General features: G+C 37.2%; 1 protein-coding gene across 1 annotated transcript in view; it reads right to left on the bottom strand.

Annotated features, from left to right (window-relative positions):
* The window catches only part of NUBPL (NUBP iron-sulfur cluster assembly factor, mitochondrial), a 229,892-nt gene that overhangs the window by 49,335 nt on the left and 165,685 nt on the right, over positions 1-14,872 (bottom strand). Inside the window, exon 7 of the mRNA XM_004017882.5 lies at positions 11,143-11,236. Within this exon, the coding sequence (XP_004017931.4) occupies positions 11,143-11,236 (94 nt within the window). The remainder of the gene's footprint in view (positions 1-11,142; positions 11,237-14,872) is intronic.

Genomic DNA, 14,872 nt, shown 5'->3' with positions numbered 1-14,872 from the left:
AGATTGAAGGCAGGAGGAGAAGGGGATGACAGAGGATGAGATGGTTGGATGGCATCACTGACTCGATGGATATGAGTTTGAATAAGCTCCAGGAGTTAGTGATGGACAGGGAAGCCTGGTGTGCTGCAGTCCATAGGGTCGCAAAGAGTCAGACACAACTGAGCGACTGAACTGAACTGAACTGAAGCATTTAAAACTAATCATTCCAGATGTTAGGCTGATCATAATTATACCAGTGTGGAATTACTCAACTATGGCATTCTAAGTCTCCAAGGCATAAATTGCATCTAATAACCATGCTTGACTGAGAACTTCAGTGTTGGAACCTAATAAAAATATACAACAAAAACTGCCCTTAAGTATACCTGGATGAATAATTCGATATAATCCTTTAGCACATCAATGTAAAGTCAACAAACACTTAAAAGAAGAAATTAACTGCTATTCTTAATGTTCACAGTGTTCTAATATTTAATGCTGCTGATGCTCCTTGATTTATTTAAAGATGCTTGCAGCAAAATAATCATTTTCTGCTGGCTTAGCATAAACATAATTGTCTATTGACTGTAAAGGAGATTTGCTTAAGTATTTTTTAGCTCTCCCTTGCCATTCTTGTCTATAACTCCCAAACTTCCTGAATTATAAACATTATTCCCTGTACTATCAATAAATGTCCACTAACATTAGCAGCAGATTAAGTAAAAAAAAGTTAAAAAGGCAGATTCACCTTAAATGTACCCCCAGACTGTGTTTCAACAGGGAATATAAATAGTTCTTTCATGAGTCACTGTTTTGGATTCTATACTCCATTCCAGCAGAGGAGAGAATTGGTATAGTCACAAAGGGTATACGTTTTACTAATTTAAAGATCAATCATTATGTTGCTCACGTTAGAAATGAATTTTGTCACAGAAAATTATGCCAATTGCTGCCAAAAAGCATTACAAAACACAATAATTAGTGGAAATCACAGTATTTCAAAGTCATTGGTGAGAGAGAGCATGTGCACTTTTAATTAAGAATTCAAGTTTGTTAAAGGAATCTGGACACACATCTGCTATTCAGAAAGAGAGATTAGCTTTTCAATAATGGAGTCAAAGGCAACAGGCTTCCAATCACCTCACCCTAATGATGAACTCACTAGGGATTCAGACTGTGTTCACTGTGAACCACTGAAGACAAGAGAAGTTTCTGGAGATTCTAAAGAGCTTGGGCTAGAACCATACAGTTTTCTCATATTCTATTCACATGCTCTCTCTCTCTCTCTCTCTCTCTCTCTCTCTCTCTCTCTCTCATTCTCATTCTCATTCTCTCCCTCAGTTCTGATATTATCAGTAAAGATTAAACCCTCAAGTCTTGAGTCCATTTTTATGCTGATCAGTAAACACCTAGAGAAGCCTGCTTGTTTTAAAAAAATGTTTCTGCAACGTTCTTCTATAAGCGTCTGTTCATGCTGGACTCTTAAGATTAAATATTTTGGATTTCAAACTCTGTTAGATGCACATGAAGCTCAAGCTGCCCATGCTCTTGGTGAGCCACCACCAAAGGCTGTTTTGTTCATAATGACACACATTCCTTTCTGAACACATTCTTTCTCTAACATGAGCCCCAAAGAAGAGAACCGCTGTACCCTCATTACCTTAACCGTATTTAACCAGGTGTACTTCACAAAAGAAAGACTGACATTTTTCACGGAAAAGCTTTGCTCCATTTTCAAATCATACTTAAGATATGAAGACATTCTTCAGAGCTACACAGCACTCTGATCAAATCTTTAACATCTAAGACAAAGCGCAAAAATGCTTAAATGATAGATTGGGAGTCTCATCCTTTTTCTACATATAAATGTTTAATAGACTTAAAAGTAGTTTTTAATATGAATCTGACTATCCATTGGCCATTAACTATTCACTGAACTTTAAGATACTAAGGAATTTTAGCTGTCAGGCATATGATGAACAAAGTATTTAGAAATTCTTCAAACACAAAACTGAATGAATGATATCAGAAGGGTCCCATCAAAACACAGGCTGGATAAATCAAGGAATTATCAGGTAAGTTGCTCTAGACAGAATGATTCTGAAATCTACATAAGAATCATTTGGGGAAGTTTTTCAAATCCTGAGTCTTTCCAAGTCATAGTTTAAAAGTTGTTAATTCTTAGGCTATTTCCTTAAACTGTTAACTGACACACTATAACACACATATATAACCTATAATATATGTTGACACAAATACAGGGGCCCTGCTTTTTAAATTTAATTGGAAACATTATTGTTCACTAACCAATAGCATTATATTTGCTTTATAATTTGATTCCCAAACTAACAAAGACTGAAGTTTCAGACTGACTACCAGGAGAATCCTTAAAGATAAAATACTGGAATACAATTCCTGATCTTTAATCCTTGGCTACAATTTGCCTAACAAAAAGAAAAAAAAATTATTTTGGAAAGATTTTTAAAATTTGATGGATAAAATAGTAATTCTCTTCTACATCATGTGATTATTTGCCAAATATCCATTAATTATAACCCTGCCCAACATTTTCATGGAAATACACCAGGGGAGAAATCCAAAACTGACTGTCTCCTTTAGTTTCATACTACAAACCAAAAACATAATGAAGATTTACTATCTCTGAATACTAGGAAAATCTATGACCTAAGTCTGCCACCTATCAGGTATAAGCATGCTTTAAGCTTTACAGTTTGAGGTAATTAAAAATTGTACAATGTAGGGGAAAAATAGCACTGAAATAGCCAAATATGGCCCACAGTAATTTACTTAATGAAGGCAACAATATGTTTCTGATCCTTTCATGTTATAAAAACTACTGTTGGGCTTCTCCAGTGACTCAATGATAAAGAACTCCCCTGCCAATACAGGAGACACAGGTACAATCCCTGATCCGGGAAGATCCCACAGGTTGTGAAGCAACAAAACCCATGGGCCCCAGCTATCGAGCCTGCACTCTAGAATCCAGGAGTCGCAACTACTGAAGCCCCTCGCTTGCCCTAGAGCCCCCGCTCTGCAACGAGAGAAGCCACCGCAATGAGAAACCTGCACGTCACAACTATAGAAAAGCCTGCAAGGCAACAAAGACACAAGACAGCCACAAATAAACACATAAAGAAAATTTTATACACACACACACACACACACACACACACTACTGTTAAAACTGGCAGACAAAGAGTGTTACTGTAAAAGAGATAACTGAATAGCCCAAGCTGGTGGTGGGAAAAATACAAGTGTGGGCTTGGACTAGCATCTATGATGAGTGAATAGGAGTTCAGTTAATGTGGCAAAAGGCCCACTGCCTTTCACAAGCAATGAATGCCTTTCACTTTAAATGATGACTGAAATATTAAGGTGGCTTAATTTAAAATTCCCATCTCATCTCATTTAAGTGAATAAGAGGCAGAAAGGCCTCTGGCTTTCCTTATATCTGTAGTGTCCAGACAGGAAGGGCTCCAGACAGGAAGAAAGGGCATAACCTCATTTCCATAACGCAAAGCCAGTCTGCTAGTGCAACTTCTCTTGAGTCCATGGATATTTAGCATATTGTCTAGCTGCCTACGCTGCCACAGGCAGTAGCTTCTCCCTCCTTGTGGGAAAGTAATGAAGACAGTACCCACATCAGGATCACCTGGCTGTTCTCTATGCCTTTCCTTGGAAGTAAAAGAAGACCAAGAAGGGATCATGTACTCCCCTCACGAGTGTTCAGTCTTTGTCCCTTCTGTTTTAAGAATCATTTCCAGAAATTTTATTCCTGCATCTATTTTTACTTAATAAAGTGAAGGAGAACTTTTTTTTCATAGCTCTATCCTATCAAAGTAAGCCCTTCTATCCATTACTCCCCACTGCAACAAAATATACTTAACATCACAGTTTATCTCCAATATAAATATTCTGTTCCTTAATTTGATGACAGTAAAACTCTGCCTTCTGATAGCATGAATTTTCACTAATTTAACTGTACTGAAATCTGTATTAGCTTCAAACTTTCAGAAGGCAGGAATCTTTGTACCTCATCAATCACAAGTCACTAATTCACAGTTACAGTGACAATCATGAAGAAAAAAAAAGCTGTTTTGATTATTTTCCACTTGTTGTGCTCCACTTGCTTCCCCTCCCTCTTTCCCAAGTTCTGCTTCATTCTCTGTCCTGATCAACCCAGGTAGCTGGCCTGTGTGAATTCTATCACCTGAATTTCCTTATCCTCTGGCTTTCAGCAGGGATCTGCCAGAGCAGGTACCCAGGATACAAAGCTGTGAGAGGAGGAAAAGGTGGGAGCACTGTAGGTACCACACACACTGCTTCCTCTGTCTTACAGAAGTTCTGACCTTGCTTGCATTCCTCTGCGGTCAGAGCTCCCAACAATCAGCCCCTCTACCATCCAGTCGCCAGGCCGCGCTAACATGGTTCACTCTCCGCTCCTTCAGGCAGATAGTCCGTAAAAATTCCTGACTGTCACTAGCCCCTGGGTATTTCTCCATGCCTTGTTGGTTTCCTGATATCGCCCACACCTCGGTAACTAATCCCTTCATTAAACTCACTCTGTTAATTCTTTTTAAACTGTGTCACCTCTTTCCAGCTAGGACCCTGACTAATAGAGCACCTTAGTATGAATCACTCACTAAAACTCTCTAGTCTCTCAAAAAATAAAAACATGTTTCACAGATTTCATGAGAGGCATAAATTCTTCACTTAAATCCAAGAATTAAAGTCATCTAACAAAGGAAGAAAAATATTTTAGGCAACATCTATTAGAATTCAAATAGTAACATGGTACCTCTATTTTCAAACTTTCAAGGAACTTATAATGTTTCTCATAGAAATATTAATCCTCTTCCATTATGGAAGAGCAGCTAAGTGTTCGATAATTCCCAAGAGTACATCACTATGAATTTAAAAAAAAACACTACAAGCCAACACTGGAATATACCCACCTCAATATATGGCACCAACTAATTTACAACAAAACAAACAGCAAGCAAAAACTCAGCAAACTGCGCAACCAAAAAAAAAAAAATTAAGAAAAATAACACAACAAAATCATCACTGATAGCTCTGGCTTCTCCTTTTGACAGGTTCAACAAGACAAGAGCAAATGCAAGGACTATAATTATTTCTCACCCTCTATTCTGTCTCTTTCCCTCTAGAAATTACTACAACTACTAGATATTTGCCGTATATAATGATTCAGTAGTCCACGGAAGCTCAAATTTAAATCATTAGCTACTAATACTGCTGTTAACACATTTATCACTATTTTTGCTACACAACACTTTTAACAAATAAGAGGAGGATTTGTTTCTTTAAAGTTTCCTCTTATAATAAGCTTGTCATCTACCCTACGGAACAAAATGGAACACATAAAAAGACTTGCTAATTAGCACTCAGAAAGAAGATCTTTTACTTGTACAGGTCTGTCTCCATAAATTTTGCAAAATGATGTCTCTTTACAAGCATAAAACACAATTTCATTCTCAACATGGCTTGGAGAAATGCAAAGTTCATATAAAGATTCCTAATTCACAACATTTCACACACACCCCCCCCCAAAAAAAACCCTTCTAAAGCCTTCAAGTAGTTTCTAAAAATGACTATACATTTATACAGAGCTTTTATGTTCATTGTCTCATTTGCTCCTTCTAAGTCTATGGGGTAGGCAGGTATTCCACACATAAGGATAATCAGATATTTAGTCCCTTGCCAAATATCCCTGCAAGTGAATAAGAATTTCTTATTATCTTACAATGGAGCAGCACTAGTGACTCTCATCAGTCATTTAATACAGAGCTTGTTGTTGTTATTGCTGTTTAGTCACTAAGTTGGTCCACTCTTTTGCAACCCCTTGTCCGTTGGATTTCCCAAGCAAGAATACTGGAGTGGGTTGCTATTTCCTTCTCCAGGAGATCTTCCCCACCCAGGAATCGAACCTGCATCTCCTGCATTACAGGTTTACCTGATTCTATACCCCTGAGACACTTGGGAAGCCCATAATACAGAACCTGCAGGTAACCAAATAACAAGCGCCCACATGCATACTATTATCCCAGACACCAAAGAAAAGTTAGTATCAAAAGGTATCAACTAACCACAAGTATGTTATACATAACACAAGAAAAAAGATAGCATAAAGAAATCCCTAAAATGAAAATATTTTTCCCTCAAAGGAAGAATTAAATAAAATCTATGTTGCTATTGAACTGTGGTATTGGAGAAGATTCTTGAGAGTCGCTTAAGACTGCCAAGAGATCAAACCAGTCCATCCTAAAGGAAATCAGTTCTAAATATTCATTGGAAGGGCTGATTCTGAAGCTGAAACTTCAATATTTTGGCCACCTGATGCAAAGAACTGACTCATTGGAAAAGACTCTGACGCTGGAAAAGATTAAAGGCGGGAGAAGAAGGGGACAACAGAGGATGAGATGGTTGGATGGCATCACTGACTCGATGCACATGAGTTTGCACAAGCTCTGGGAGTTGGTGATGGACAGGGAAGCCTGGCGTGCTGCAGTCCATGGGATCGCGAAGAGTCGGACTGAGCGACTGAACTGACTGACTGATGTTTTTAAAGGTAATGTTTTAACTGATAAACAGAAAAGAGCTCCCAGGTAAAAGCAGCTGGGTTAGGAAAGATAACAGGAATGAGTCAGATAAGGGGGCGCATAAACAGTGACAACTAATCAACTAACTTTGTCATTTATTCAATCAATATTAATTGCATAAGCCATTGCCAAGGTACTCTAAGAAATACTATAATAAATGGGGGATAAAAATCATTGCATTCAAGCAGCTTACTGCCTAGTTGGTAAGATAATACCAACACAGATAAAACACTCATTCACTGATCAACATTTCCTGAGTGATTACAGGAAGGCACTGATTTCGGCACTGTGAAAACACAAAGATGAATGAAGCAGAGGCTTTACTCTCGAGGGTGTAACAGTCTGGTAGAGAAGATAACATAGTTATGTAAGTTTTGAACAGAGAACATAAGAAGTGCTATAGAAATCGTTCAAATAAAATGCTATGTGAATTCCAAAGAGGGAGAAAGCATTCCTAACTGGGAGACTGGGGGAAAATGGCAAGTAGTAGCCATTAGAATAAAGAGTAAGCAGGACCAGGGTACCCAGTGAATGGGGAAGGAAGACATTCTAAGTGAGGGTCAACTGTGTCTTATATTAGAGAAAGTAAAGGGAGGAAAGAAGGGCAGTGGGTATATAAGGTTTAGGGGGAGCAATCCTAGGTTATACGAGGAGTTCAGTGGGAAAGAAAAGGAAGTCGAATCACAACGGGGCTCAAATGAGAGTTGAAAAAGCTTCTGTGGTTTGTGGGATATGGGACATAAGAATAAGTAGAACACAGAGTATCCTAAAAGAGTTCTAAAGTCAATGATAAGAAAAAAGGAAAATGAGGTTCATAATTAGAGAAAAATAATTCAGGTAGGTCTAGAAAGGCAGACACGATTCTGTCAGGCTGTTCCAGATTATAAGAATTGATGAAAGCCATGATTCAAGCCAGGCCAGTAAGTCTTTGGTTGGTGCCCTCCCCTCTAAATCCTGGGAATTGGCTCAATTTTAGTATTTACTTAGAAATGTTAGAGTACTGGAGTGGGTTGCCATTCCTCCATATCATGGGGTTTATATCCCTCAGAGTACTTCTTCGTACTCCACATTTTAGCTATCCATGTTTCTTTTCTTACCTGCCACTCCCTCTCCTTGCCCTTCCCTTTGCTCTGTCTCCTAAGACTGGGACTTCCAGTTTTCAAGTATGAGTGATATACAATAATATACACAGGTGTGCAATATAAGTAAGTGAAGTCGCTCAGTCATGTCCAACTCTTTGCGAGCCCATGGACTGTAGCCTACCAGGCTCCTTTGTCCAAGAGATTTTCCAGGCAATAGTATTGGATGGATTGCCATTTCCTTCTCCAGAGGATCTTCCCAACCCAGGGATCGAACCCAGGTCTCTGGCATTGTAGACAGACGCTTTACCGTCTGAGCCACCAGGGAAGTCGGTGTGCAATATAGTGAGTCACAATTTTTTAACTTTATGTTCCATTTATAGGTATTATAAAATATAATATCCTTGTAGCTTACATTATACATTAATAGTTTGTATGTCTTATTCCCTACCCCTACAGGCTGCAGTCCATGGTGTCGCAAAGAGTCGGACACGACTGAGCGACTTCACTTTCACTTTTCACTTTCATGCATTGGAGAAGGAAAAGGCAACCCACTCCAGTGTTTTTGCCTGGAGAATCCCAGGGATGGGGGAGCGTGGTGGGCTGTCATCTATGGGGTCGCACAGAGTCAGACACGACTGAAGGGACTTAACAGCAGCAGCATACTGCTAGTATGCTAGTAACTACTAATTTGTTCTCTGTATCTGTAAGTCTGTTTCTTTTTTGTTATATACACTAGTTTGTTGCATTTTGGGGATTCCACATAAAACTGACATTGTACAGTATTTGTCTTTCTCTGTCTGACTTCTCTCACTTAGCACAGTACTCCCCAAGCCCATCCATGTTGTTGGAAATGGCAAGTTTTCATTGTTGTTGTTTTTTTAACAGCTGAGTAGTATTCCATTGTGTGTACACATATGTATACATAGATATATATACATACTCACCACATCTTCTTTATCCATTCATCTATTGATAGGCATTTAGGTTGCTTCCATATCTTGGCTATTGTAAATAATGTTGCCATGAACATTGGGGTGTGTTTGTTTTTTTGAATTAGTGTTTCCATTTCTCTCAGATATGTATCCAGGAATGGAACTGCTGAGTTATATGGTAGTTCTATTTTGAGTTTTTTGAGAAACCTCCCTACTGCCTTCTCCAGTGGCTGTACCAAGTTACATTCCCATCAACAGTGTACAAGGATTCAGATGGGACTTTTAACCTGAGGACAGTGAACCTTCTAAAACTGTACATAAAAATTGTGTTTCTGTAGGTACAAATACATTTACATTTATACATCAAAGTATCAAAAAAAGGTCCAAAAATCAAAAAAAGGTTTGGAACACTTGTCTAGGGGAAAGACTTGATTTAACCATCCCTGGATCCTGTACAGTGCTAAGCACCTACCTTCATATGGATAGTATTTGTAACCTCAACTATACTTCAATAAAAAAATAAAAAGGCATAAAAGATAAATGAAAAAAAAAAAACTTTAAGAAGCAGCAGTAGCAACAGCAGCAGCAGCTACCTACTATGGAGTACAGCACAAACTGAGTTGATGAGTTTTTCCCAAAGGAAGATTTTAAGAATGACAACAAAATTAAGAAGTAAACAGTTTCTTAATTTTAAAAAATAATTAAAATTTATTAATAAATTATAAAATCAATGTTAGGTTTATGTTTAATGCAATCTTATAAATAGGTTTTCCTCATTCTAGAATCATTCTCTCATCTTATTGTAAAAAATACTGTTTCTGAATGGTGCTTACCAGGGGCTAGGGGTAGGAGGGAATTCAGAGTTATTGTTTAACGGGTAAAGAGTTTCAGTTTGGGAAGATGAGAAAGCTCTGGAGATGGATGGTGGTGATGGCCGCACAAGAGTGTGAATGTACACAATGCTACTGAACCGTCATGCACATTTGACCAAAATTCTAAAAATACTGCTTTTTATTCTTATCTAACATTAATTACCTATTAGAGGGTAGACTCTTCATCAAAGGTAAGAAATAGAGATACTAGTTAAATTTTAGGATATCAGAAAGAAATCCTCAAAGGAGAAGTAAATCTTAACCCCAATCTACACATTGTTTGTTTTAGAGTATAAGCACAAATTAAACAGAGTGATATAATCATAAATCCTGCCCAGAGAGAGGGGCTATTATCTGAATAAACAAAGGAAAATTGCTTAGGGACATCAGTTTATCTGTTGAAGTAAATTAAACTTTTTCAAGGTACCAACTCACAACTCAGGGAATAAATAATAATTTAGCCCAACTTTATCAATATTATCCACATAAATAAGAGTTTGGGAATCTTGTAACAGGCATTTCAAAGTTCAAGGAGTACAACTTATTCAATAAAACATTTAGCGATCACTCCTGGTATTTATTTATTTATTTTTTAATTTTTATTTTTACTTTACTCTTGGTATTTAAAAAATAAAAGTCCCAAAACTACTTTAAAAAGAAAAAAATACAGACTATTTACAACTCTGACTACAGAAAGGACAAATTACTTTCCTGTTTCATTGTACTTTACTCCCATTTCATGCATTATAATTTGCCCCAACAAAGTAGAAGCCTCAGGCTCCAGAAAGGTTATAAATCTATTTAAAATATCAAAAGTAGTCATAATTATTGATAATATCATAATGATATTTTCAAATAATGTATATATATTATCAAATACCTCATTTCTAAACTTTTTGGTGACTGTCCATGATAGCTCCTGGTTATTTATTACCAACAAATAACGGATTTGAAAAGACATTTTTAAATTCCATTATTTCCCTCAAAGTCCTTATATGTATATAAGAGAGATTTACAGAGAGATTTACAACTATTTCTGCATTGGAATCTAGGAAAATCCTTAGAAACAGATTCAATATAAAAGCTAATACTAATCTTTAAATTCCATTGCATAAAAAGATATCCACTACCATACTGAAGTGTTGTATATTTTGTATTTGATGTAAACTAACATGTTTATTGCTCTCAACTTTAACATTAACTAATTGGCAGGATATAAAAATTTCCCATAGTTGTATTTATTAAAAAGCCAAATTTTTCCAGTATTTATTCTTATTCAATATTTAGTCAATAAACATTACTGAGTGCCTGCCACATCAGGCACTATGCTGTAAGAGCTGAATGACTGGTGAACCAGCCAGGTTTTAACTAAATAATACTTAAGCACCACTTCTTATCTAAAACATAGACTTACATCACTACCTTTTCAAAGTGTCTTTCTTTATATTTTTATAAACATGCTTATTCTGGCAGTTCTTTGAAACTTTTGTTCATGAATCTGATCTCTAAAGGTAAATTTATAAATGATAATGTTTTTAAGACATAAAAATGTTTGCCTGTCATAGAGTTTGTTTTACTGTATGACAATAACAAAACATCAAGGACATCACAAATCCCATTTAACTGTAAGCGTTACCTGAAATGGGAATATTCTGTGAGACTGATAACTGCACGTCTCCAGTTCCTGGTGGCATGTCAACAACCAGATAATCCAGTTGACCCCAATCTACCTAAAAACCAAGATGACACAAATAATATCACGGTAAAAACAAATTCAGTGAATAGTGATGTAAACCAAAAAAATGAATCAATAACAAATCTAAAATAATAGCTTTCACTTGAGCTATTACTAAGTGCCAGGGACTATGAGCTATTACTAAGTGCCAGGGACTATGATGAGGGCTGATATGGATGTATAAAAAACCGTGGATGTATAAGAAACCATCTCTGCTCCTAGCAGACCTTCTCTGACTAATAGGGTTAAATTTTCAGATGATCCCACAAAACACACACATACCATAATGATGTTCCCACTGCACAATGTACTTCAGGACCAATAATCTATTTTCACTGAGAATAGCCCTAATTTTACCTAAGGAGGTCTTAGCTTTTTGTCCTTTGAGTTTTTAGCAGTATTTCCTGTAGCAGATCCTACTATAAGTTTTAATGTTTATTATTTTTCCTTCATAAAACACACTAAAATGAAAACTGAAACTTGATAAGAAAATTTTATAAATATAATATTGTAAAGTATAACCTCCAATTAAAATAAATAAATTAAGAAAAAATGAAATTTTTATAAATATAAGTAGATTTACAAACTATTAACATTTGATTATTTCTTTTCAGGCATTTTTCTAGGTATCTATATGGCATCTGGTCCCATCACTTCACGGGAAATAGATGGGGAAACAGTGTCAGACTTTTATCTTTTTGGGCTCTAAAATCACTGCAGATGGTGATTGCAGCCAAGAAATTAAAAGATGCTTACTCCTTGGAAGGAAAGTAACGGCCAACCTAGAGAGTATATTGAAAAGCAGAGACATTACTTTGCCAACAAAGGTCCGTCAAGCCAAGGCTATGGTTTTTCCAGGGGTCATGTTTGGATGTGAGAGTTGAACTGTGAAGAAAGCTGAGTGCCAAAGAATTGATGCTTTTGAAATGTGGTGTTGGAGAAGACTCTTGAGAGTCTCTTGGACTGCAAGGAGATCCAATCAGTCCATCCTAAAGGGGATCAGTCCTGGGTGTTCATTGGAAGTACTGATGCTGAAGCTGAAACTCCAATACTTTGACCACCTCACGCGAAGAGTTGACTCATTGGAAAAGACCCTGATGCTGGGAGGGATTGGGGGCAGTAGGAGAAGGGGACGACAGAGGATGAGATGGCTGGATGGCATCACCGACTTGATGGACATGAGTTTGGGTAAACTCCAGGAGTTGTTGATGGACAGGGAGGCCTGGCGTGCTGCGATTCATGGGGTTGCAGAGTTGGACATGACTGAGCGACTGAACTGAACTGATACCTAGAAAAATGCTCAGCCTCAATTAGATAGGTATCAAGGATACTTCAGGGCTTCCCTAGTGGTTCAGTCGGTTTTTAAAGAGTCTGTCTGCAATGCAGGAGACCTGGGTTTGATCCTTGGCTCAGGAAGGTCCCCTGGAGAAGGAAATGGCAACCCAATCCAGTATTCTTGCCTGGAAAATCCCACGGACAGAGGAACATGGCAGGCAACAGTCCATGGGGTCCCATGAATCAGACACAACTTAGTGACTAAACCACCACCACTACCAAAGGTACTTCAAGCTCTTTTCTCCTCAAATGGTTCTTCCTTATGAATCCCCTCCTCTCAGTTGCCTAATGCAAAGACTTGGGATCATACTTAACTTGTTCCCTTTCCCTCACCAATTATATTATGCTTTATAAAAAATCTCTGAAATATATTCACTTCTCCTTCTGCATGGCCAAGAACCCAACATGAACCACCACATTCATTTATCACCAAAATCTCCCAACCAATTTCTCTGTATCAGCATTGCCCATACAGTCTATTCTTGATACCACAGAAAAAAATGATTTGATAGTGCAGTGTGTTTTTTTGTTTGTTTAAAACTCCTCTATTGCTTTTAGAATAAAGGCTAAGCTTAAGCTTTAGAACTTCTGCCTGGTCTTCTTTACTTGCTAATTCCTCCTCATTCTTGAGGCTGCAGCTTGAAAGTCACTTCCCATAAATTTCATTAAAAATTAGATATGGTTGTTCATTCATTCAACCAACAAATGTTTACTGAGTATCTACTATATATCAGGCATTGAGCAAAGTAATTAGTAATTGAATAGTATCATGGTCCCTTCATCTCACAGCATTTACAGTACAGAGGGAGAGAGATATTCAACACAAAATGATATAACCTGTGCAAAAAAGGTTAGTGAGGGAAATTGAAAGATCAACATAGCTGAAGAGAAGTGCAGGAGGAAAGATGGCATTTGTTTACTATCGTTTCAGTATCTATCTTCTCATGAAACTGTAGATGACTCAGAATATCTAACATAGAATGGACACATAGGAGATGCCCAAGTTTTCTTTCAAGGAATGAATGAATAAATACATACATGCAAATACTTAAAATTTTTTAAAAAGGAAATGGAAGTTATACTGTGTATCCTGTTTCTTAAAACTTAATAATGTGAAATAAGCCTTTTCCATAAAATCACATATTCTTAAAATAGGATATCGGGTCTGACGGATTCATTTATGTTTTAACACATTTTTTCAACATATATTTACTGAGAAATGATTCCAGGCACTGTTCCAGGTGATGAATAGACAGCAATGAAAAAAACAGTCCGAGCCACTAAGCAACTATAGTTTTAGTGAGGGAAACAGGTAGATAAACAGAAAGACAAAGAGTAAAAAGTACTACAAAGAAAACAAGCATCCCTTTCTATGCAGAATTACTTGGTTCCTGATTTGGATATATCCAGATCAAACAGCAAGAGACATTTTTAAAGTCCTCAATTTCTGAGTTTCAGAGAGCGGGTAGTAAGAGTTCAGACAGCTAAGAATTTATCAAAGGAGTTCTTTGAGTCTCTTCAGTTCCCTGGGTCAGATAGTGAGGAACACATGAAGCAGAGAGAAAAGGAATAGAATGTGGTGTCAGGGACTACCTTCGACAGGGTGGTCGGAGCCTGAAGTGAGAAAAGTAACATGCAACTGTTAGAAAGCATTCTAGGCAGAAGCAATGGCACGTGGAAAGGCCCTGAGATGGGGATATGCTTGCTGCACCCACGGAATAGCTAGGAAGGCAGCACAGCCTTTCTAAAACAGCACTCCTCCAACCATCAGTTTCTTTCCTTCTCTGAAAGTGTTTTTTCTTGAAAACATTTATCAATATCTGACATTATATACTGACACGTCTTTTAGGAATTCTATGATACTTCTCAAACACAAGTACTTGATACTGATTTAACAACACATTTTAAGAGAATGATGAAATGATGAACATGAAGTAGTTCATTTTCACTATGGGGTTTCTTGGTTTGAAAACAGTTATCCCTAAGTCACCCATGGCCACCATCTATGAAACTATTCACAAAAGAGATAAAGGATACTTTTCATTTTACATCCTCTACGCTGACACTCCCAGCACTGGCAGACTGACAAGCCTCTTTGTTTCAGAGGACATCAAATGACTAGTGCCAGCAATTTATAATTGTTGTTCCTTGGCATTTAATCATATTTATCACATTGGCTCCAATTTCTTACATCTTTAAAGAGAATTCCTATTATATTTCCGAGGAACTAAAAATATTACACTGTTAAGGCAATGAATTTCAAACGACTCTTAAACTGAATTCAAAATGGGAAAAA

The sequence above is a fragment of the Ovis aries genome, chromosome 18 (genome assembly GCF_016772045.2).
Source record: "Ovis aries strain OAR_USU_Benz2616 breed Rambouillet chromosome 18, ARS-UI_Ramb_v3.0, whole genome shotgun sequence".
NCBI lineage: Eukaryota > Metazoa > Chordata > Mammalia > Artiodactyla > Bovidae > Ovis > Ovis aries.
This window is presented reverse-complemented; position numbering and strand designations above follow the sequence as displayed.